The sequence below is a fragment of the Chroicocephalus ridibundus genome, chromosome 8, assembly GCF_963924245.1.
Source record: "Chroicocephalus ridibundus chromosome 8, bChrRid1.1, whole genome shotgun sequence".
Classification (NCBI taxonomy): domain Eukaryota; kingdom Metazoa; phylum Chordata; class Aves; order Charadriiformes; family Laridae; genus Chroicocephalus; species Chroicocephalus ridibundus.
Window position 1 is genome coordinate 16,613,455 of NC_086291.1, and position 24,804 is coordinate 16,638,258.

The following is a 24,804-nucleotide window of genomic DNA, read 5'->3' on the forward strand; positions in this document are numbered from 1 at the left end:
GTCCTTGCTGTTGCGGGCAAGGAGGCAGCAGGCAGGGCGGGCTGGCAGGTTGGAGCAGATACTACAGAGCTGGTCGGTTTGCAGCCGAAAGGGTCCTTAGTTCCTCAGAGGATGTGGTTTCATGCGGTTACCCCAAACTGGGGCGTTCAGAACAGAATGCAGCCCTATAAGAGCCTTCGTTGCGGCAGCTGCGGGCTCTACCTGCCCACACGGTGGGGGTGGGCAGGGCAGGGCAGGACTCTTGCTTAATGCTCTCAGATGATGCTGGGTTTGGTTACAGTCACACTGTTTAAGGGAAAAGAGGGAACAAAAGCCCAGACAAACATCTATGTGCAGTTACTCAAAATTAGCTGCAAGAGCATTATGTCAGCTCATGCATGAAAGTTTTCCTAATGCTTCCTCTGAAGCAGTTGGTATTAGCTACTGCCCCAGGCAGGAAGATGCTCCCAACAGATGCAATCACAGGTTTGGTCTTTTACAACAGCATCTGTTTTCTTCCCCCCATCTGCCAGAGGTAAATTATGCTTTTACACATTTTTTTATTGGAGAGCTATGAGCATATCTGGATTTGATTTCTTCCTCTTTTGCATGCATGCTGTTTACCTTCCCTCAAGAGTATGCTTCCATCCGACATGGAAACAGGTACTTTGAAACAAGTATGGCCCCCACCTCTCTCTTCCCTTCATTCTGTTAAGGGAGATGAGCTCTGTTGAAAACGAGAAGTTCTCACCACCTGGCCATATGCAAAACATTGGCATTGAAATGAGCCTTGGTATGAAAATAGCTGTTACCCAAGTTTAGCACCCTGCAACTTACTTTCATGAGGAAATACTGTCAGTATTTTTCAGGCAGCTCGTTCCAGAGCCCAGTGAAAATCAGAACAAAGGAACTTTCTTACCCCTCCACACCTTCTTGGACAGGACTGTTTTCCTCAGGATGGCATTTCTTTAAGCATAGTGAGTTTATCTGGTGCTTTATCTGCTTCTTTGCTCTCCCCACCTGCATTTTACATTTCTATCTGTTCTTGCTTGATTGTATCAGCTTAAGGATACCAGTGTCTCCGGGATGCAGCTTTACATGTGTTACTAGCATTGCTAATGTTGAGATCACTGATACTGCTGAAGTCATGAGGGGTTTTTTTGGAGTAAGATCATCGTCAGACTTCTTGTCTCTGCGAGACCATAACCAGCACATCATGTATTGACACGAAGTAAGATTAAAAACCCTCACCACACATGCAACAGCAGCAGCCACAGATCTCCTGACACAGCTACACTTTGTCCCAAATGCAGCCAGTTTAGAAAACACAGAATGGACTGGCTGCTTCTCAGGTGAGGCAAATAGCCAGATGAAGATCCTGAACACCAAGGATGAAGCAGGTCAGAAATCTGGACAGCAAGCACTTAGGTTGCCAGCAGCACTACCAAGGAGAATAACACACGTTTGAGTGTCTGGTTTTCTTAAAAAACAAAATATAGATAGTTATCAGGTACATAATACATGAAACATTCAGTTTTCCAGTCAGAACTGGACATTTTCAGCAGGTGCAAGCCAGTAACCTTTCAGGGCACTGTTTTTTTACCCACGTAACAGCCTGCACCCATGGCCAGAGATACGCAATTGCTGCTCTGCTAACTTTGTAAGCAGTTGTCCCCTGTTTTCCTCCCACCCCATCCTATCCTTTTCTCTATGCGTCCTTCTCCTACTTTTAGATAGGCCTCCCCTCTGGCTTCACACCGTGACCCTGCCCATTACTGTTTGAAGGCAAGTTGCCTTTTATCAGCTCTTTCCTCCCCAAACCACACCACTGCCAGCAACACTAAACTAAAAGCTGTGTAGTCCAGCAGAAGTAACAGAGTGTGGTTTTCCACTGAATTTCTGCACCTCAGTTGGTTGACTTTCTAGCTGTAGCACAAGCACAGGCCGTTACTTGAAGAGTCTAAGAGGGATTTCACTGCAAAACAAGCTTCACAATGAAGTTTGCCCTTCAGGCGGCAGAAAGCAGTCTTCAGTGGAAGATTTCTCCTGTTAGGAATTGAAAGAATCTACATATGGTATCTTTTCCTGCTTTGGGGTCACCCATTGTAGCTTTCCATGCCTTATGCTCACACTGCAGGCTTCTGTTAACATGATTACTCCCTGCTCCTATAAAATTTCATAAGAATTCGATATTTTAGAGCTCTGTCAAATTTTGTTGAAATTTGTTGCCAATTTCATAAGTTAACAGTGACGAAGCGTATACTCTGCCCCGTTTCTAAATGAAACTGGACTGCTATTTGCCTTATAACTGTATTGGCAGACGAAGTATTCCATAGCTGTTTACCAAATGCACCTGCATTTTGAGCAAATTATTAATCTTAGCTTTCTCTTAACTCTGTATGGAAAAGCCTAGCTAAGAAGTTAGCCTTCTGCATTTCAGTGATATTAAAGTGCTTGCCATTCTTGCCAGAATTCCTTGCACAAACTATTTTATGCAATAGTGACATGCACATTATATATTGTGCGCTGTTGAAGATCCGTAAGGAGTTTAATGTGTCAACAGGAAACACGGTCACTTTATATTTGCTGTTTGAGGCAAGATTGCCTTGGCTCTCCTTGAAAAGCTTCAGAAGTCCTCAGTCTTAGGTGACCGTTGGAGGACAAGGACCTCAATACAGGAAACTTTCAGATACTGTGAATAATCTGTTCTGCCTACACCTTGCGTTTGGTTTGCCTTTGCCGAATTTGAACTTCATGTAACGTACAGGAGCATTTTCAGTGTAAGGTTTAATACTTGTTTATGTGTTTCTAAGGCAAACTCTGAAATGCTGTTAAATGGGATCAGCGGGGAACAGGTCCCAGTGTCCACAGGAACTACTTTGACTACAGGACACGCAAGTTCACACACTCCGCACACTGTTTCATGACAGAAATTGCATATTGCAATTAAAAAAAAAAAAAAGCTCCTATATTAACCTGGCAACATATTTACTTTTAAAATGAATACTGACACACTCAATACTTAACTGCAGCTGGAAGTGTTTATTGTAGCGCATTTACAATGTGTAAACATTCAGACAGAACATGTTTAGCGTCCTCCACCTTTGCGCACAGCATAATACAGTGTCACATACAGCTACAGGAATGGTGCTCACAATTGCAAGTTATCTAAAATATGCTTCCCTTTGGTTTTCTATTCTGCTCCCAGAGTGAATAGACTATAGAAAATAAGGCATCCATTACATGGTATCACAATCAACAAAGTATATAAACTAAGTTGTCAAAATTGAACTTTGATAAGATCTAATGTTTCAGACAGCCACTGACAGTACCAGGTTATTAGGTTGGTAGGAAACGTATGGTTTTTGAAGCATGGAACTCTCAGAGACGTATCTTCTGTGTATTTAACTTCATTTAGACTTCAGGTTTACAGACTTGTGTACCAGAGGAAGATTTCAAATAAAAAAATAGATATTTTGAAAGTGCTTTTGTCTGACTTTTCCTTTAAAAACATCAGGTCAGCACACAGTGAAGCTGAAGGCTGTGACTGATCCTACCCAACAATGGACATAGGAGAACATCTACATTTCTCCACTCACCCGTCAAACTTCAGTTTGGCCTGGCATATCCCTGGCCTCTCTGAGAAGAGACTGCCACTTACATCAAGCGGTACTTATATTTATAGAAATATTTAGTTTATGCTCTCAGCCATATCTGAATGGCTTGTGCAGCAACTCACTGTAATGTCTCTAGAAACAAATTACACCAAGTTTCAAAGTTTTAGTTTATTTTTACTATGAGTGCAGATAAACAAAAAATGCTGAGGGCTCTAGAGCGAGCTTTCGCTCATTCGGTGATGGGTCAGTCATAGCGAGATAATGCCTGCAGTGCTGAGGACTAGGTTGGTGTTCAAAGTTGTGGTTGTCCAGCACTATTTCTACTTATAGTTGAAAGTTACTGCATTTGTAGTCTACTCGCATAATCTAGCCAAGTCTCTGCACACAGACAGCTTTTTAATGCCCTTTGCATTTTAGCGCAAATTAACTGAGGAAACAAATAGAACAAAGCTAATAAAAACCCCAAACCCCTGAACTAGCAGTGAGAGTGCCTAATCAGAAAGACTGCAAGTTTATCATAAGCTTCTGTCGCAGGCTTACGCTGTTTTTCGAGAAAAGCAAATTCAGTCTTTCGGTATAATGTTTTCCACCACTCTCCAGTTCTTGCAACGTGTGCTGCTTTAAAGCCCCCGTGATACACTCCTGCAATCCATTAAATATGTTCACTACAACCTGTACAGGAGAGGGGGGAAAAGTTGTCAGGTGCATGCATCAAAATAATAGTTCCATAGTGCAAGGAGCCTTAAAAATACATCTGAACTCTTTAATTACTAATTTGACATACACTGATAAGAAACTGCTATGAACCACCATAAAACATTTTGAACATGTGAAAGAATTGAGAGGAGCCTCATGTGTCCTGTAGGACCATATGACTATTTGAGGAGCAGAAGCCGTAGAACTGATTACACAATATCCTGATTGAGATACTTATTTATTCCTACAGATCATTTGTTTCAAAGTAAAACCAGAAGGCTACGGTACAGAGCTAATGGAGCGATGTCTCGTATTTACAGGCAACTGCAAAGTCAGCCCCTGTTCTATCTTCTAGAGAAAGAAACACACTATTTCAAGATAAAAAAAACGGAAACAGTTTGTAACACTAACATGCATGGCACGAGGCACACATGTGGATAAGGACATTTGGCACCAGGATAAAATCGTTAAAGACTAGGTAATCCATATAGGAAACAAGGCTCTGAAACAAGGCACTTGAATGCCTACAGCTCCATTCAAGTCCAGGACGCTGCTGGCTGCCAATACTCCTGAGGAACAAGCTGCTTGAGGGTAACCACCTTTTCCTTTTCAAATGCTCTGCTGGAATCCTGATCCCGGCCTCACAGTCAGTGGGAAAAGTATTACATCCCAACCCTGTCCCGCCTCGCGTTGGGTTTCTTGCCTGGTTAAACTGAGAGGTGTGTGCAGGAAAAGAAATATTAACATGTCCGTGCCCTTTACCCAGGAGCAAGATGCCCTGCTCTGCTTCATCCCACGCTTTCATCTCCAGTGGGGCACTGGGTCAGAGCAGAGGCTGCCCGCTCTGCACTGCCTCGCTGCCGGCTCTGCTGTCTCCTGCTCCGAAACACGTCCCCGTCTCCTGGCCCTCACAAATATATTCTATCTGGCATTTAACAACGTAGCACGCTAGAAAAGCCCCATACCAAGGAGCTGCCAATGCATTCGGTCTTTTTAATCAAGCTGCACGTATTTTAAGGCTCGCGCACCAAGGGACCCTTCAGCAAGCGAGACTTGGAGCTGCTGCCAGCCAGGTTAAATATAAACCACGTATCCTGCAATCAGTATTCCTGAAGAAACAAAACTTCTAATTACTGAAGCGTTACTGGAGCATTCCTCCGCAGTGGAAGTTAGGCAATGCTTTTCCACAATGCTTTTCCACAATGCTTTTCCAAGTGCTGTGATAGTATCTTAAGCTGCGTGCTGTCTTAAAACCTTGGAAAGCTGATTTTATCCCTAAGTTTCAGGCCGGCTACCATTGAAGTTAGGACACCTTACTGCAAAAAGTGGGTAAGAAGACACTGAATGAGAACTAAGTCCTGCCTATTGCGGTGGGTACATGAAATGTTAATGCTTGCACATTATACATATGAGGTTCCCAAGTTACTGTATATATTATCTAACTTTCTGTACTATTTTTCATGTGTTAAGTGATCCTTAATTTAAAATTTCCCTCACCTCTCCTAGGGAGTTTTTTCGCTGCGGACATTTCGCTAAAGTGCTCCATTCTAGAGCACTAGAGAGTTTAAAATTTTTGTGGTGTGTTTTTTCCCCCCTCCACCCCCAAAGATTTAAGTACTCTTCATAAACGTTATACCAGGGACATTTTGTGGTGTGTTGCTTTTGCATATACACTACGATTCTATGCATATATTCCATGATTCTGTACCTTCATGTATAATTTTAATATAGATACATACCATTACAGCAACAGAAGAGAGATGCAGAACTCTCCTCCTCTAACCTGTACCTGCCAGAGTTTGGTGAGTCTTTGCACTGTGATATAAATTTCTGAAGTTCTGTCTCCGGAAAGCCATCTTGCTGGTAGTGCTAAAAATTTATATTTAGTTAAACCTCTAACAAGGCTAAAACATACAATAACCCAAATCCTCCCCAGACTACTTTTCAGACATTGCTCAAGGCTGAAATTAGAAGATTCACAGAACCAAATATAAAATTACTGCTTTTTAGCAGATATTTATCTTCCTTTGGAGCAGGAAATCAGAGAGGCTTGTAAGAAAACTGAAGGGGGGGGAGTAAAAATCTCTCGTCATCACTCTACACCCTCAAAAGTAGCCGTTATGTTTATTATTTAAATTGGCATGCACTGCAACTCAAAATACTGAGGGAGATGAGAGTCATGAAAGCACCAATCTTGCACTTTTATTCCGAACGAAGAGTAGGGGTCTGTGCTTACCTTGACAGTTTCGTATGTGTCTGTAATGAGTGCAATGAAGAGACTCAGCACCATATAGATGAACAAACTGATGAAGGAGTAGAGGTAGATCCTACTGAATAACCAAACCAAGTAACTTTTCTGCTGCATTTTTGCAAAGGTGGCAAACATGTCGTCTCCATTGATCAACGAAAAAAGGCATTCAGAAACCATGTTCAGAGAGCGAAACTAGAGAGGGGGGAAGAAGACAAGGACATCTGTTGCTGTTTCATTTGGATGCAAAAACTGTACATAACACAAAGAAGATACACAGCTGATGCCTGGCTGCCCCGGACCCCTTTCTACGCCCAGGGGAGGACAAGATGCAAACAGTAAAAGATTTGAGGAATGAGCAAAGTTTGTTACCTCCTGTACACATACACATTCAAGCCAGATAAGCCAATTTCACTTTTAAAAGGGATAAGGATAAAGTCTCCAAAACTTTACTGTGATACTGGTGTTCTGCAAGTTGAAAATTATTTCTCAAAATAGCACATGTGATTGGGAGTCACGGCAGCTTCCACTTCTGACTCAGAGCTTTCATAAGTTGAGGAAAGTCCGATTGAGTCATGGAAGTCAGGCTCCTCAAACAGAGCAGCATCATGTTGAAGATGCACTATTTTTATATTAAGGGAAGCCTTGACATGGAAACTTAGAAGACAACAGTAGCAATCTCTCATTTGTTTGGAATCCATTCTGCAATGCAAGTTGTCTTTTTTTCATGTTAAGTATATTACCTTTACGTGGTATGGTCCCAGTACGATCCATCCGCAGAAACAATAGCCCAGGTAGATCATGGCCGCACAACAGCAGAACCTCATTACGTTGGGTAGTGCTGCTCGCAGCGTTAGGATGAGAAGCTGCACAAAGCAATGCAGTTAGAATTCAACCAGGCATTTCTTCCAGTCCCCTTATAGCAACAAACAGAATAAATACCAACAGCACGAAGATCCCAGGAGATCCTTACATTGTACTTCTGAAAGAAACCTAGGTAGCGAATGACTCCAAGCCACACCAGCATAGTGGATGTTCCCAGGAGTATGCTGCAGACGTCATAACTTGTCAGGCTCTAAAAAAAAAAAGAAGACAAAATAAGAAAGAAAAAAAATCAAGTATTGTAACGACTGACAGGTTCTAGTTTGCAACTCTCATTACTACAAAGATCTGTTAAGAGACGTTGCTTTCCTTGGCAATCTGTCACATTAAAAATTAGTTTGGGGCAATATGCGTTAGAGAGCAGAAGTCCCACCAAAAACCAAGGGCACTTCCAAGCGTAACTCATTTCACATGCCTTCACATATGGCTGTTTCTAAAACAGATTCTGACAAGACAAGCTTCGTTTGCCAGGCCACGAGCGCAGCTGCACCGCAGGCGCAGAGACACCCCCTCTGTACCCAGCTGCCCGAGACCTGCAGGGTGGCACTGCAAATAATTTTATGCTGCTTCCAGACCTGCGGCAACTGCTTCTGGAACCTGCATCGACAGATTCCCCAGAGCAGCTTGGGAATCTCTCCACTGCATCCCAACGGACAGTGTAGACATGACTTTAGAACAGCAGAGCAAAGAAGGTTCTTCCAGTACACAGGCAAAGCAGTTTTTAAAAAATAGCATGGCTTGTCAGCAGAGCTCAGATAAATACTAAGGAGGATCTTGTTAGGTAGCCGGGAACTGTGAGGTGTAGAAAGTTACCAAGGAGAAGACTAATTAACTTCTAATTAATTCTAAACGGAACTTCATTTATATTTTATTGGCACTTCACTGTTTTTTTCCACCCACACATACTGGCCTGTTTTCATCCAAGTTAGCATATACTCTGTTCCCTGAACTGTAGCTCTACTCTGAAATGGATCATGACAGCTTCCTTGAATAAGAAGTTTCTACTATTTTCTGGTTTTATTCCTCTAAGCGTTGGCTAATCTTTTATATTAGCGTAATTCCTTTACAGCCTGACAAAAAAAAAATTTAGGCCACTTTAATGTGAAATCATTATTCAGCCATTAACACAGCGATGTGGAAAAAGATCTTATCATGGTCCACAAAGCTTGGAAAATGAAGGGAAATGTAACTTTAGAGAAGAGTTTTAGTAAAATACTCTTAGAAAAGAAATATCTATAAATAGATGTATTTTTATATATAAGATACCAGAATCCCAGTTGCGAGATCTTACTCCAATCTTGTTCTCGTCTTCGCTTCTCCCAAAGCAGGATGGAGTTGTCTCTTATCTTAGCCAACTTCCTCATTGCTTCTTCTACTCCAAGAACTGAGTTTATAGTTCCTCAGGTAAGATAGGGCAATTTGTACAGGGTGTTTATGATAGTCAAACTGTCACCAGATGGATTTCAGACCCATCCTTTCATCACTACTGTCCAAAGTCTGTTGTGTTGCAATGTCACACTTCAAAGTCTGCTACAGGTTTGGCAAAGAGCAAAATTATCTGAATATTAGAGTGCTTCAGGATAGCACATTGTAATAATTCTTCTTCCCTAATTCTGCCTGAACATATGTTTTAGAAAGGTTATTTTTTCTATATCAAGTTTAATTTTAGAAATTCAAGGCGTAGAACCTGGCTGTGGCTGACTGTACATGCTGGAAACCAAAGCTGGGAAAGCAGCAAAGTGATGTTTAAGGAGAGGGTGTCTGTGCCAGTTAAACACTTGTTAAATGGGGAACAGAAAGTTAAATGCTAAATTTAAAAAAATCCATCAAATAAGCAAATATAAATGGTTCTAAATGGGGAAAAAAAGAAGAAGTCAACAGTCTTAAACTTTCAGAGATTAACTTCATTTTATCCCTTGGAGCCACAAAGGAGCAAAGATAATTAGAACTATAAAATCTAGTGATATTTGGAGTTTTTAAATCTCACAACTGGAAACAACACATCTCAGTTGCAAATCCAGAGGAGAAGATAGAGTCTTAAAATTTCATGTCACTCAGAATCAAGTATAGGCAGCATAAAGTCCTTGGAGAGATTTAAACCTAGCTGGGACAGAAACAAGCAGTTTTGCGTCCACCTGACAGTGTAAAAAGCTTACCTTGGCTTGTATCTCCATCTTTAGAGTTGATCCAACAATAGTTAAGACATCACTAACCATAATCAGGATGTACCATCCGTTGACAAATTCCATTTGATCACTGAAAGATACTTCTTTCTTGTAATAATATAAGAAAAAGCTTACAAATTCCTAGGGGAAAGGATGAAAGAAAAAAGTTAATCAGACTTACACAAGACATGAAGACTTTCCAAGGAAAGTTATACCCACCCTTTGGAGCCCAATTCCTTTAACCACTGATCGTGTGCAAAGGATCAACGAGGCCAGACAAGTCAATATAACAAAAGCGTCGAAGATCATCATGTAATGAGTGTTCTTCTGTACTGCAAGAACAAAAATGTACATGTTTATAATCAGATGCATTTCATCTTATTGACCATCTTAAGTATTGAAGAATCAAGTTTTGATGTTAACTATGTTTATAGAACTGAATTAAGATAAATCTTAGCATTTTTACCACAGAAGTTTATCTGACGTATTTTCATGAGAGACACAAGTGCATCTGCACTACAGATACCACTTCAGTTAATTTGGGAAGGCTCATACCACATCAAAAACATACCAGAGCATGAGTGCTCCTTACAGCCCTGCAGAATTAGAGATGGGAGAGTCCATTTTATAAGCACTGGAATGGCCTGTGGAGTGACGGAACTTGTGAAAAAAAAAAAAGAAATCCCAGGAACTTTATAGTATGTATTTTCTCTTACAGACCAGTATTTCACTATCAGATAGGTTTTCTGTCCTAGAGCAGTGGAGATAATTTGCACTGCTGGTCAGCTAGCCAAGATCAACATTGAGCTAGACATGAGTTCTCTTAATTCTTATGTTACTAAAATTCACAATCTTGATCAACTAAGGTCAAACTTTGCACCAAATCTACCACTAGACCTCTTTTTCTTCTTTATACCTATCATACAGCTGAAACTAGATGAGACAGTATAAGGATTAGATTTTTAATGCTAAAAGAGTGATTGTTTGAGAAAAAAGTTGAAACACATTAATGGTAAGTTTGCAAGAACATGCAGCAATTCCCCAAAATGGGCTACTGAAGTTCTAGTTGACTTCACAAGCCGCACTACTCAGGAAAAGCTCACCTACTTCTTGCTTATACCAAAGTCACTAACACACATACCGTCACCATTTAAATCGGTTTTGCAATGTAGTCCAGAACAGCAAGAACTTGTTATTGTTCTGTTGCACTCATTACTTTTGTATTTTTCCTTGGCTTTCAGCAAATAAGAGAGGGTACTCCAGGAGATGATTTTGAAAATAGTTACAGAGGCAATCTACATAGATACCAAATGTGGATTATGACAGAAGCCTGGTATCAAAACCTTCTTCTACTGCTGCGCTAGCAATCTGTTAGAGGTAGCATGCCATCTGGTGTGCATTTATAACACAGCAGCGAGCACAGCCGGTTGATAGTGTCTAGTGGAATATGCGTTTGCATTAAGCGGTGTGTTTTGTACTCTGGGAGGCTTTTCATTAAATTCCCCAACACTAATTACAATCTGGATCTTAAGACAAACAAACAAACAAACAAAAATTTCTCTTTTTTCTCTACCAGCTCTTCATTTCCTAACGTAGGCATAGCAAAGGGGAAAGTGGCAAAGTAGAAGAATGGACCTGATTCATCCTGTTGCTTACTTCAGCAAAAAAATCAAAAAATAAGTGGAATTTAGAAACCTGGAAAGCTTCTGACTTTCAAAGAGATTATGTTCTCTATTCAAAAAACATCTCTAGGCAATGTTTTGACCAGGCTCAATAGCTGCCAACAAAGAGTGCTCTTGTGAGTAAGTGTTTAAGATATAGATTATTTAACCATACTGTGCATCTCAGTTACACCCAAATACATGCCAAACAACATTTAAGCAGCAGTAAGAAGTGTTTCTAGCCATTCCACTCCAGCAAGCCTTAGCAACGGTGCTTCCTTATCTTTCCCGGTGCTAAGTCCTGAAATAAGAGTGAATCAGTTTCAACTTTCCGCCACTATCATGTGTCCTTCTGTTGCTTGGTGGTAGAAGAAGAGTTCACAGCCCTACCGTAAGCAACGAGCAGTGCAAGTTCAGTAGCCAAAGCTAGAAGGATGCAAAGTGAGGTGTTGAAAAATTTTGGTTTGGCAGTATCAATGGTGCAAGGTTTGAGAACTGCTAAGGAAAGGAACGGTGTGGCTGGGTTACCAGGATTTCAGATCAGAGGTTGAAGAACAACAATTCCTTAGAAAATCAGGATTTAGAACAACAATTCCTTAAAAAAAAATCAGGATTTAGAGCACACCACTAGAGAACGTATGTCAATAATGCCTCATGTTTTAATAAAGAAAAAGGTTAACAAACATTGTGCTAATTTGGCAAAAATGTAGCATGAAAATTTAAACACATTTCTGTCACTTACTTGATCCAGAAACATGCCAGTCTTTACATTCCCTGATTGCTATGTCGTTGTCTAGACTTATTTTAATTCTTCCACTGTGTGCTTTATTATCAAACACTATCTGTATTAACAAAACAAAACAAAAAAAGTGCATGTCTTTTTAAAGTTAAACCCTTACATACATAGCACACTGTATTGCTAAGCTTACATAATGATTCAGAATAATTCTCCAAGGGGGGAACTTACAAAACTTGTTTAAACTTAAGGTAATTTCAGTTTATGCAAATAAATGCTGTCAAAGTGAGAGACAAACGTGGTGAACCATGTACTTGCCACACATAGCCTGATCAACTAGGTACTAGGCAAAATTATTTTAAACTGCAGCCTCATTCCTCTATGATCTGAAAACAACCTTCCCTAGAAGCATCTCTCTACAGAGAAGAGGTCGGTGCTTTCGTTACACTTCAGTCAGATTAGAGCGCAAAAGGCTATAAGCCGGGCCAGTGCTTCAGGACCACACCAGGAGCACTCAAAGCTTGACCACCCAAAGCTTGACCACAGTCACAACTGGTGGTTATTTACAGGGTACACTAAGCCATGACAGAGTAACCCAGACACCACTGGGGACCAGCCAATGGTGCCCAACACTCTTCAGAAAACTTCTGCGCTGACTGTGCATGGTAAACCAGCAAGAACGGTTTCTCCTTCTGAACAGAAAGACACATGGCAGGCTCCCACGTACCGTCAGAGTGAAATCGTAACAGTCAGGGAGCTCGTGGTGACGAACGGTCTGGAGGTTGATTGCCTTCAGATTGAACATGAGCTGCACCGCCACCAGTCTGCAAGAGAGCTTTGTATTAGCTTTTCACAGGGAAAATGCACAAATACCCCAGCACAGGAGGTGCTGACCCCTCCTCACCTGTGGAAATCCAGAGTGAAATTCAAATTGTGCTTTCCCACTGTTGTGTTGTCTAACGGCGTCATTGGCTCGATGTACAAGCAGTCTGCAATGGATAAGCACGCACAACAATATCTTATGGGTTATCACGCCCTTTAACTGTAATCTGCCTTTCCCACTCCCGAGGCTGGAAAGAGCCGTTGGCTACACCAGACAAGATAGCACACTTAAGTGGGGAGTCCTTCGGGAAGCTAGCTGACAAATATATTGGCTTCCCTGAACCAGCCAAGTTATTCATCATGAATTCATAGGGAAGTCTTCTGAAATTAGCCCGAAATACTTGCGGTCGTCAGTGCTAACGGCTTATCACTTGTTTTGGGGCTGTTACATTGGAGGTGAGGGCTAGAGGTTAGTTACCTTGCTAATTTTGGCCAGTGGTAAGTTCAATGTAGATCATTTGATAGGACTATACGACACTGGATGTTTAAAAGAATTCACCATAAATGCAGGGTCCCTCCTCACAAAGAACCGATAGAATAGATTAGGTTCATTACCAGTCACTATCTCTGGGTCTATATCAAAGGTGTCATTTCCAGGACAGATGGTTCCTCGTTTGTAGAACTGCTGACACACGGCCAGAGCTGTCTCTTCCGCTCCCCTCTTCTCATAAGCATGGTTTCCAACAGATATGTTGGGCAGCTGTAGGTACTAAAGTCCAGAACAAACAGACAAACCAACTTAGAGGGCACAAAAACCGTTAGTCTCTGGGGAGAAAAAAAAAAAACGAAACAAACCCAGAAGTGTCTGGATCTGCGCCATAACCCATCTGTTTTATTAAAATGGTCACCTAAAGAACTTGGAAACCTACAACACACTACAGCTGAGTCCTCAAATACTTTAAGGTATTTGACAGAAACAATAAATGCAGGATTTGGATCTAAACACCTTTTTGCTTATTATTTTTTTTTTCTCTTTACAATCCTTACTAAAAAGCCTAATTTTTTATTTGCAAAGCACTCTGGTTCAAATCCAAGGCCTGCATTTAGTGCAGAATTAGTATATTGATTAGCTTTAAGGATGACACCGAAAGTACGATGGTCTTGCAAGGAGAGAAAACCTGAACAAGTCAACATCCTAGTCTTAAGCAACTGGCACAGAAGTTCAATTTCAGACACCATCAGGGAAGGTGGAAGAAGAAAATGTACCCAGGTAAAGAGCATATGTATTGTATACATTGCAGCGACAATCCTTACCTGGTTTATTGCAAAGAATATCTGGTCGTAGACGTCTGTCTGTGTGTAGACAGCGTAGGTATCATCCATTCTGTCCATGTATCCTTTCAAGAAGAGATGTTTGAATGCAACAGTGTTCTCTTCTTTGAAGGCAACGACCATTTGATTGCTCAGTCCAAAAACCACCAGCTGAAAAAGACATGTTTCCTGTTCATAGACAAAGGTGGCTTCTGGATTAATGTGCGAATCCTGTCCTGCAAACAGCCACTCTTTCATCACACTGGTAGACACGGCACCTACATGTGAGCTACTCCATTTCGCAGATGGTCAAAAGAAAGTTTAACTTCAGGAAACAATAGGTTTCAAGAACGTTCCTTTAACATGTTTACCAGCATCTTGGCCAAGGACTTGCACTTTTACAAAGAAAAGGATACCATCTCAAATTCAAGCTACCCATATACTGTTACACGTGCTTTGTTAGTTCAGCCTGACATTAATATGACTTGCGCTGGGGAAGATCAGCGTACCTCGGCCAAAAAGGCAGGACAGGACTTAACCAGACCCCACTTGGAAATCCTTACTCCAGTGCAGAAAAGGCAAATCGAGGACAACTCAGGAAAACAAATATCCCTCCCTCGGGTGTGGGTGAAAGGTGCTTTGAGAATAACTGATCCAAACTGTGCTTGTAACAGGATAGCCTCGGAAGCTGTTAAAAAATATATTGCAATTATTCATGAAAAGCTAGCATAAAACCCTGCTCACTCCTATCCAGGCTGGAAAAGGTTTCTAGAAGAATGTGATGCATTGTTTGCAGGAGCTCGCAATTCTCTTTAGCGACTATTGTTTCCTATCTAGCGCCAGGAGTATTGTGAAGAAACTCATCAGAGATAAGTCTGCATCAGTAGTCTACAGATTAGTTTTATGGCCACAATCCAGACTGGATAGGTAGGTTTTGATAAGGGCAACTCGGTTACAAAGATACTAAAGTGCTCTGTGGGGAAGTTCGGCATGCTAGGTACACAGGAACACACCAGCAAATCAACACTGCTAAGATTTAATTACCTACTGGTAGATTTTCTCTGAAAAAGGCTAAATCAGCAGTAATTTCTTTCTTATTTAGGTTCTTCCACCATGAAATTTCATTTTTAATTGCAAAATGGGACAGGTGACAATCAGAGGTTGATAATACATTTCAAATTAAAGCATTGATGATACATTTCAAATTAAAGCATTAAGTAAAGGATACAAACATACTGCAAGAAGTATATCAAAAGAATTATTATTCCTGCAGTTTGTCCCATCATTCATGAAACCATGGAAAACATTCTGCCCCATACTTGTATTGTTATAGCACTGACACCACCATCAATGTAAATCACATGCAGGCAATTCTGAAGGATCGTCATCTGAGGCATTAGAAAGATTTTATGAAAGTCCTTCTTCCTCCTTAACCACAGACCTTTGAGACAAACAGTTGCATTTTAGGCACAAGATAAATGTGTTTTGTGAAATCTATGGTGCAAGGCTGGGTGAGAGGAAGAGTGGGGCAAAATTTCTGGGTTTTTTTCAGTGCGAGAGTTTGTATCCCCTATGCAAGGCATAAGCAAACACCATAAAAAAGCTACCAATTTCAATTCTTATCTCTGTGATATTGAAACACAAGTGACTGTTCCTTCCCTCAAACACAAACACACTCAGAGTGAAGAAAGTATTGGGGGGGAACAGATGTGTAAGGATGCCATCCTTTGGGGGAAGGGAGAAAAGGAAAGAAAAAGTTAAGTAAAACTAAAATAGAGCCCTTAAACATCATCTCTTAAACATCATCATTCCTTTCATCTCTGCTCTTAGGATAGCTATCTTTCAGTCAACAGTTTTAGGAGAAAATTATGCCATCTGAGATCTAAGCTACCTATATGCAACTAAGACAGTTTTGCAGTCTACCCTCTCCCTGTCTCTGCAGCACACCAAGAATAGCATTTGTCACCTGCACTCCTTATTTGAATTCCCATGGGCTAAGAAGAGTCCCTGCTTCCCTGGTTACTCACCTGAATAGTAACCATTGCTATTTTGAGTAGCTGAATCCCAAGTTTCCAAGGTTTCCTGCCGCGGGCCCAGAATTTCTCACATGGGTTCATGAAGAAGAATTTTAACTTCCTTCTAAGCTGGTCTTCCAAAAGTCCCTCCTGCGATAGCGACAGGTGTCGTTTGTAGCTGCAAATATTATCATCATCATGAGCACTGCAGCTGCTCACAGCCACTTCGGGGTCCTCCATTTCTGAAATGAAAAGAAGTCCATGTCAGCTGGAAAACAGGCAAGCATGAACACAGTAGCATCAGATCAGTCTGCACGGACAACCTGGACTCCAAAGATGTTTATCTTCTGTGAAAGGCACTTGCACATTACACTGAATTTAAGACCTTCCTCATAATATTGCAGATATTCTGCAGAACCCAGAGAAAAGTTTGGGCAAGCTCTTAAATTTGCAGATAGGCTGTCAGGACATTTATTTCATAGTGGAATATGAATTATGGAGTCACTTGCTGAAAACTTCTTCCTCTCTCACTTGCCAAAAACATCATGTATGCAAGACATCCTGACTCATTTCCTCCTGTGTCCAGAAGAGTACCAAAAGCCTCTCATGAGCGTTCACTCTTCTGGAAAACTTATCTACGTCTGTAGCTAGTATTTTCCCCTGCTGTCAGCCTGCTGTCCAGTCCTTGAAAGAAATGGAATTTTCAAGACCGACGACATTTTTCTTAGACATTAGTATTAACGTTGTTCACTCTTGGGAATGGTCCAACATGCCGAATTGCAATTCAGATAAATTACCGGAGCACATTAACTTGTCATTTAGCAAGATAATATCTGTTTCTTCAGCCATAAAAGAATGAATGCAAAACAATGGTGATCATGAACCAGACAAAAAGACCAAAAGGTAATTGTATTCAAGCATCGTGATTAACCAAAGAGGCTCACGTTTTAGATGAGTATGAGGGAAAAGATTAGAAGAGAACCTTATAAACACAGTCTGAGACATTACTCTCTATAGTATTCAACATATTTAGATGTTAATCTGTAACTAACTTTACTGATTTCCAAATATTTTATAAATGCTTTATAAAGTACTTAAGAGGTAGCCAGGAATATTTATTTCAGATAAAAGACTGCTGACATTAAGAACAGAGGAGACAGCCTAGGTTGCGAATAAATTTAAAGATGTGCCATATTGGACACACTGGTTTTAATTTGCATAAGAAAAATTTCTTATATAACTTAAAAACATCAACGAGGCTAGTTTTTAAAAATGCATAGATGACATCCACTCTCCTCAAGCAGCTATTGCATGCACCAGAACACAAGTCCATTTCCAGATACCACGCAAGGCCTTCAACTTCCCCAGCTGTCAGAGAGGGCAAGAAAAGTTTTGTATCAGCATCTTAAGGCTTAAACAAAGGTGCAGCTCCTGTTTTACCAGGTCTCTCTTGTCCTGCGGGATACAGTGTGCCACAGTTTCCACTCATCTTTCTTACAGCTGATCAATCATTTCTAAATTAAGCCCTACTCTGGTACCACAATATTCCCGGCAATGTATATGCTTGATTAAAAAAAAAAAATATATATATATATATATATGTGTATATATATACTTCCTGACCTCAGGGCATCGGCTTGCGAAGATGTTCCAGCCGAACATCACACAGAGGCTGTGTGTTCTCAGCAGCCTGCGCAGAGGCAGCGGGGGCTCCGCAGCTGCGGGTGTCACCGCAGGGAGCGCCTGCACCGGTCGGCCCCCTTCGGTCCCCTGCGGCCCCCGCAGCGCGGCCGCTGCCCGCTGCAGCCTCTCCCCGAGCCATTACGAGCCGTTAACAAACACGCCTGGGGCTTGCACGGCCTCCCAGGTGGCGCAGGGGACGCCGCCGGGTCCTCCTCCCCGCCGCAGGGCTCCGGCGATTCCCCGGCACCCGCCGCCGCCCTCGCCCGTCGCCCCCGCCGGAGCGCGGCAGCCTCCCGGGCTCGGCGTTGATTTACCGTGGCATCCCAAAGCCAAAAGCCGTAGGCCGGCAGCGCAGCGCACACCCCCGCCTTCCATCCCCCCGGCACCGCTTCGTGCTGTTAAAGACAAGGCTCCAGCATACCTGCCGGCTGGGACGCGGTGTCGCCGCCAAGGTCCTGCCGCTCCCCGCCCGGGCAGGCAGCGGGGCCGGGGGCTGCCGGCGCGGCGGGGGCGGCCCTGGCAGCGCGGAGCCCGCAGCCCGCTCCCGGCCCGACGCTCCGCAGGGACGGGGCTGGGGGGGGCTCCGGGGACCTCGGGGGCTGTGCTGGGCTCCGCTGGGCTGAGCACACGCCGCCTCTGTCACCTCCTGCTTCACGTCTGCCTCCCGCCGGGCGTGACTGCCGGCTCTCCACGCTATAGGTGCTTTCTATAGGGTGGCAATGCCGGCTCCAGATTTATTAGCTTAGGCTTCTGCATCAGGAGGAAAAAAAGGCTAACACTTATGTTATAATTAGCTACGTCCCATCTGTAATAAAATTTATAAAAAAACCCCAAAACCTTTCTGGTCACAGAATTGTAATTACGAAGGGCAGCCAGCCGTACAGCGAACTAAGTGGAAGGACCGACATGCTTAAGTCATTGCACTTAGATGCAACTAAGCTATTAAAGTTATTAACTGGAGTTCAAAGAAACGGTCTTCTCTTCTGGGTCTTGGCCAGTTTCACGGCACTGCAGGAACGATCACTCCGGTGTTGCTGCCTGACGGGAGGTAGGGTCCAGGACAAAGCCCGGGATATGGTAAATGCATCCAGCCATCAGCTGCCTAATTCATGCTGCAAGGACCCATTGAGGACTGGTATAAAAAGAGAAGAACAAGGCAAATCCAAGGAGAGTAGCAGGCATTTTAAGAGAGGGAACTTGCTGGCTGCAGAGAGAGAAATGGAAGAGAGCAAGAATCCCTCCTGCCTGCCGTGGGGAGAGCGGATGGTCCTTGGAGAGCCACCAAGGACCAGCACTGGGTGCCCCCTCCGCAAGCACAGAGGGAAAGATGCTCCGGGGCTCCTCTGACTTACGTTGCAGCACAGCAAAATAAACGATTTTTATGCATCGAAACTATGAAAGATGAGGGACACAATCTTCCTATCACCAAATAGCACCGAATCACCTCAACCTCCTTCCCAGATGGAGTCGCCCCCCGGCAGCTAATGGCGAGGAGATGCTGGGGCGGGGGGGACCGGGGGTCTGCAAGGGCAGCTGCCACGGGCGGCCGCCTACAGACCCCATGATGCTCTGCGCCCCCGTACCCCGGGCAGCGGCGGGCCCCCCGCGCACAGCATGCTGGGACGTGTAGTTTTCATCCGAACGGCGGAACCTCCCATGGCATCTCCCCCTCGCGGGGGCGGGTTCCAAACGCAGAGCGCTGATTGCCTGTCGCAAATGCCAATCCTGGCCCGCCCCGTTGCCCTGACAACCGCGCGGCGCCAGGGACGCGGCGGGGCGGGAGCCGCGCAGGTAGGGGCGGCCGGGCGGCGGGGACCCGGCAACGCCGTGCGAGCGTAAAGGGGTGAAAAACGACAGGCGCGAGAGCACGGGCAGCAGCCGCCGGGGAATGCCCCTTGGGCCGGGCCGAGGCTGCGGCGCGGAGCCCGCGGCCTGCTCCGTGCGACCGAGGCCTCCTCAGCCGCCCCTCTCGCCGCGTAGCCTGCCCCTTCCTCTGCCCGCTGGCCTGGGGGAGGGGAAGGGCCCGGCGGGCCCTCAGGGTGGCTGTGCCAGAGGCTGGAGGGACGCTGGTGAGGAGGAGACCCGGCGGCTGCAAACCCTCCCCTCCTCAGCCCCGATGTGCTTCTAACCTGCAAAGCCCCCCGTCCCCGACTTTGTTCCGGCAACCTAGCTCTCATGTTTAAAAGATGAGGTGATTTTTTTTTTTTTTAAGCAAATCTGAGAGAAATAAAGTCTTATCTAGTGTAAATCTTTACAACATAACATTTCTGGTTCAAAAAGTCATAACAAGGCAATAGGTGCTACTGTTTGCTTCCTGACAGGGTCGTGTTATGACAACTGAAATTGACAACTGAAACTTATTAACTATTGAAGTACCAACCAAATTGTTCAGAAATTTTAATAACATGGACCAGCTGTACTGGCTCACACCAGAAGTCCTGTCTGGGTCAGTATGGGCCTGGGCAAGGAGCCATACTTCCACTCTTCGCACACTTTTTTCTTGGATTTATGGCTTTATTTCTATAGCCAGAGGTATTATTATTTTTAGTAGCCCTCATTTTTTCATCTGTCAGTTTGCCCTGTTACTTTTTGAAATTGTGCACTTCTGGCAGCTATCCTGTCCACGGACATAATGCTCCATAATTCAACTACCTATTACGCAATGAAATACTTCCGTACTCCTTTTGTTTGTTTTCAGTCTGTCCCTTGGTAAGCTCATGTGATGCCAGCTTGATCTTGTATTATGAAAGACCGTGAATAATCATTCCCTGGTCACTTTCTCCACGCCTCTCATGATTTTAATGACTTCTATCATATCCTCTTCAGTGCAGGCTAGAAAGAATCCTAGCTTATTCCTAATACACAATATGTTCCATATCTTCAACCATCAATTTTATACGTTTTCCAATTCTACTCTGTTTCTCTTTGAATGGAGAAACAGAACACAGTATTACCCAATATTTTAATGGCATTTCCCATTTTGTTCTCTATGCTTTTCTTAGTAATTCTTACCCTAATTTTACACATATGGTATTTATCATCCCAGAACATGTAACTACCTCTACTGGTTTCTACCAAATTACAAAGTCTACAAGTAGTTCAAGTAGGCCTAATTTAATGAAAAATTGTATGTGTGAAATCAGGTACATTCAAATAGAACTATTCATATGCTGAAATGATTTGGCATTTGCCAAAACTTCAGCTTTACTCCCTACGACTTATACAATGAAGTTGTGTCCAAATACGCACAAGCATTATCAAGAATAAAAACTTCAGGTGTTTGTATTAATTGCTCTTTGTGTAGAGCAAAGTAGAATAAATTTAATTAAAGGGAACAATGTATATGAATTTCTGGAGAGATCAGGTCATTCTCCAGATGGTATTTTTAACAAGTTCCTAAATGTTTACAGACAGAAATGTCATTTTTAGCTTCATAGTGGCATGTTTTTGATAATTTCCTTGTAGTGCTTTTGTTAAATGGAAGTGCACTCAATTCTTCTGTCATTCCAAATTGTAGTAAATTACAGTGCTAAATTAGCAATGCACACAGGCTTGACCTTAAATCGTTCAATTAAGCAACTAATGAATCATTCTGTGTCCTCAGTTCAGACAGCATCTTTTGTAGTACTGATAGCTAATTAACTTTCCCCTTTTGCAGTACCTAGCAACTTCATGGATTTGCTTTATAACTGTAAATGTTTCAGTACATCAAATGATTAGGAGAACACTCTGATCTTATTTTTTCTCTTGAGCCTAATGTTCAAAATATTACAGCCATCTATAAATAAACGAGGCTACAAAATGTCAAACAAAGTTGTCAAATATTTACTTGGGCTCTACCAATTAAATAATGTAAAACTGCGTTCCACTGAAAAATTGCTGAAAAATTAGACTGAACATATTTAATGAAGTTTTAATACAATATATTAGCTACTTTTAAAAATAAAACATATGGCAATGTTTATGAGAAATGATTTTCAGGAGCTATTCTTTTTTGTAAGTTTTGCACTTTTTAAAAGAAATTGTGTTAATTTAAATGCTTTTTCCAACCTCTCTTCTCAATCATAGAATCATGAACTTATATAAGCACTAATGGAAAGGCATAATAACTTTGTATATTTCTGGACACATAAGCATATTAAGAATCCTTTCTAAATAAGCAATATAGAAATATCCCTAAGAGGACAGGAACCAACCACAGATTAAAGAAATTATCCTTTTTGTCATATTTTCAGACAGTCCTGTAATTTTGTCATGGTTTTCTTGATAAGATCTGGTACTTTGTGTAAAAACTTAGGGACTGAAAAAAAACCCAATCCCCTGAAGTAAGAGGTAACTTCTGAAAATACTAGCTTTTATCTTACACATTAAGAACCATTCAGATTTTTGTTCCTTTATTTCTTTTTTGGTAGAGGAGGGGTGCAAAAGTTTGCTCTTCAGTACCTATTCCAAAGTTCTCAGTGCGTGTTGGCTTCCTGCAGGGAGCACCCGGGGGTTAGTAGCGTGAAAAAACAACTTTGCATACATACTTTTGGGCTTGAATATGCTTCTGGAGAAGTTTTTAGAAATTCTGCCTTTGCTTTCTTTGGAGGCCTTACATGTTTCCTAACCACTGACAATCATATGCCCCCAGGATGACAAACGGGCAGAAGTGATATGGTATTAAGGTTATTGTAAAAGGAGATAATTACTTTGTACTTTTCTATCTGCTTTCCAGTTGGTGAGGTTCTGTGCATCACAGCGGGAACCATGAACAGACCTATTGATTGCTGTATTCATTTGCAACCCTTAAACAGGGATACTTTTTGTGTTAACATACGCCTATACATACAGTCAGTCACCGACACTGCCTTGACCAGCACTGCCTTTATACGTATAGTGCTGTGTATACCTCTACACCTGATTCTTTCAGTAGAGGAGGAGGAACTGCATTACTGGGAGACAATTTCCAAAAGTTATAGCTGTTTTTATAGGTATAATATACTTGAAGTAAGTCAGTCAAAGGAAAAGGGATGTTTTTACTTGTGAGTTATTGTACTAAACTTAGGCATGTGACTTATCTCAGCCCTCTCAGTGTTTCCTCTATTCATGTGACTTAGGGTTTAGGTTACTCGGAAGATAGAACTCAAAATTTCCAAAATGGCTTTGTTTCAGTGTATAATTAGGAAATGGTGAAGTAAGACAATGTGACTGTAATATATATGAGATGGTTCATATTGTCCTTCAAATAATTTCTAAAACAGCTGGCCTCCCCTCCTGTCCTGGAGGGCTGTCCCTTTTATCCAGAGGCATCAAAGTAGAGTAGTCACAGAATCCATTTATAAAATGTGTCACAATTTTTTATGTAAAATACACAAGGAGATGGATAATAATTAGCTTTGCATGTTTTGGTTGTTTTTGTTTTTTTTTTTTTTAAATAAGGGAAAATTAGCCTCTTTTAGCCATCTGAATTGACAGGCACTCCAAGTTAGGTAGCCCTAAGTGTTTCAGAATTATAAACTAAGCATATTGTTCAGTGTAGGGGCTCATTTGAAAGCTTATAATTGGGAAAATATATTGAATGTTAGACATGAATATATTGTCAGTGTTTGTAGTCCTGTATTTGACAAAAAGTCTGTGAGAACAAGGGCAGAAAAAACTCCTAACTTTCTCCTTACACTCATTATACATGACTTGTGGGGGTTTTTAATCTTCCAAAAGCACCATCCCTTGCAAGGCAAAAGTTTCAGAATTCTGAAACATTAATCTGTTTTGCATTGGTACTGGCACTGCTTTTTGGAAAAAGCAGATGATGAAATTGATAGAGTTCTTTAGATGGATCAATGAAGGGGCCTGTATTTGCCGCAATGATCAAGCAACAGAGAAGTGCACTAACATCCCATTGTATGATAGAGACAAGAGCCTGAGGATTTATAGAGTATATCTTTCTATTTTGATTAAAGTGAAAAACAAAAATGCATAACTGTAATAAGAGTATCAGACTATGCTCCCATTAAAGTCAACAGCAAAATTTACCTTGAATTCATGGGAAGTTAACGTAGATCCCAAACCCAGGCTATGCCACCAGGCCTGACCTAAATCTTGCCATCAGTGGCCATCTCCAAACTAGAATTCAGATTGGAAGCTAAAATTATATTTCTTGCTTTTAGAGTACTTGAGAACTGTGTTACAAACAGAAAAACACTGTTTCTCAGTCTGGGAATGAAAGACTATCCCAAAGCCAGGATGCCAACTGAAATTGCAAATGTACACGCCACAGCATGTTTTTTTAATGCTCACGCTATTTTAGGCCTTTCATTGGGAAAGTGTCAAGGTAGAATATTCATTTTATAAACTCACCTTTTCACCTTAAGAATCTTGACAGTAAATGGGCTGTTCACATGTGCAGGCAGACAGGCTGTAGCTCCTGTAAGAGTTCATCAGAAATAGTTATGTCATGACGCAGTTCTTGAAGGTGCCGTCTTTTTCTGTCCTATAAGTGCATCTGCTTTCCTCTTATTAGTGTTAAGATTGTAATAGCATCCAAATACTGTAGGTCCTTCATAGACATTTAAAAAGCAGTCCCTCTCCCAGTCAGTTTACAGCCTTAAAAAAAAGTGGGAACGTGGAAGAGGGAGAACACAAACAAAACTGAGTCCCACTGTCCTTATCCCAGTTGAATGCCTCTAGCCGTTCAATAATAACATCAAACAATTTTCAATACTTCTAACAGAATTTGGGCCATCCCGATTTAGTTGTTCTATCGGCTGCTGTATGTGTACTTTCCACGTGATGGTGCTGTCTGGTCTGTACAGTGGGCAGGCTGTGTCGCATTTCCTTCTTTTCTATGTGGCTGTTCTCATCCTTGTTCTAGATACTGGGAAGAAGGAGAGTAAAAGGGTAGCTTTCTATACAGTATCATCTCCAGCTGCGTGGTTGCTACATGTAATTATGCATACAACTTCTTTCCAAGTTCGTCCTCCACAGAGCTACACTGAAAAATGAACTGG

General features: G+C 42.1%; 2 protein-coding genes across 5 annotated transcripts in view; one reads left to right on the top strand and one right to left on the bottom strand.

Moving 5' to 3' along the window:
• Window positions 1–3,019: 3,019 nt before the first annotated feature.
• MCOLN3 (mucolipin TRP cation channel 3) lies at window positions 3,020–18,694 on the bottom strand. Of its 4 annotated transcripts, none has more exons than XM_063343435.1 (14): window positions 18,237–18,694; window positions 16,145–16,374; window positions 14,121–14,288; window positions 13,422–13,575; window positions 12,889–12,973; window positions 12,712–12,808; window positions 11,991–12,090; window positions 9,807–9,919; window positions 9,579–9,728; window positions 7,514–7,615; window positions 7,284–7,406; window positions 6,529–6,735; window positions 6,032–6,161; window positions 3,020–4,268 (listed from the first exon to the last, which is right to left on the bottom strand). In XM_063343435.1, exons 2-14 carry the CDS (start codon window positions 16,370–16,372, stop codon window positions 4,249–4,251), a joined length of 1,677 nt encoding a protein of 558 aa, XP_063199505.1. In that variant the 5' UTR covers window positions 16,373–16,374; window positions 18,237–18,694; the 3' UTR covers window positions 3,020–4,248. The 4 variants fall into 4 exon arrangements, with proteins under 4 accessions (XP_063199505.1, XP_063199507.1, XP_063199503.1 ...); XM_063343437.1 differs by lacking the exon at window positions 18,237–18,694 and adding an exon at window positions 17,756–17,842; XM_063343433.1 differs by lacking the exon at window positions 18,237–18,694 and adding an exon at window positions 16,664–16,709.
• A 971-nt stretch (window positions 18,695–19,665) lies between these two features.
• The window catches only part of DNAI3 (dynein axonemal intermediate chain 3), a 30,083-nt gene continuing 24,944 nt past the window's right edge, over window positions 19,666–24,804 (top strand). The window contains exon 1 of the mRNA XM_063343432.1: window positions 19,666–20,006. The gene's annotated coding sequence lies outside the window, so the exon portion shown is untranslated. The remainder of the gene's footprint in view (window positions 20,007–24,804) is intronic.

What these genes read in the sequence shown, in the direction of transcription:
- MCOLN3 (XM_063343433.1), bottom strand. An exon ending in TTCACTCTGGATTTCCACAG is followed by an intron (nt 12,809 to 12,888) that starts GTGAGGAGGGGT and finishes GCTCTCTTGCAG; the next exon opens with ACTGGTGGCGGTGCAGCTCA. An exon ending in GTTTCTTTCAGAAGTACAAT is followed by an intron (nt 7,407 to 7,513) that starts GTAAGGATCTCC and finishes TGCTTTGTGCAG; the next exon opens with CTTCTCATCCTAACGCTGCG.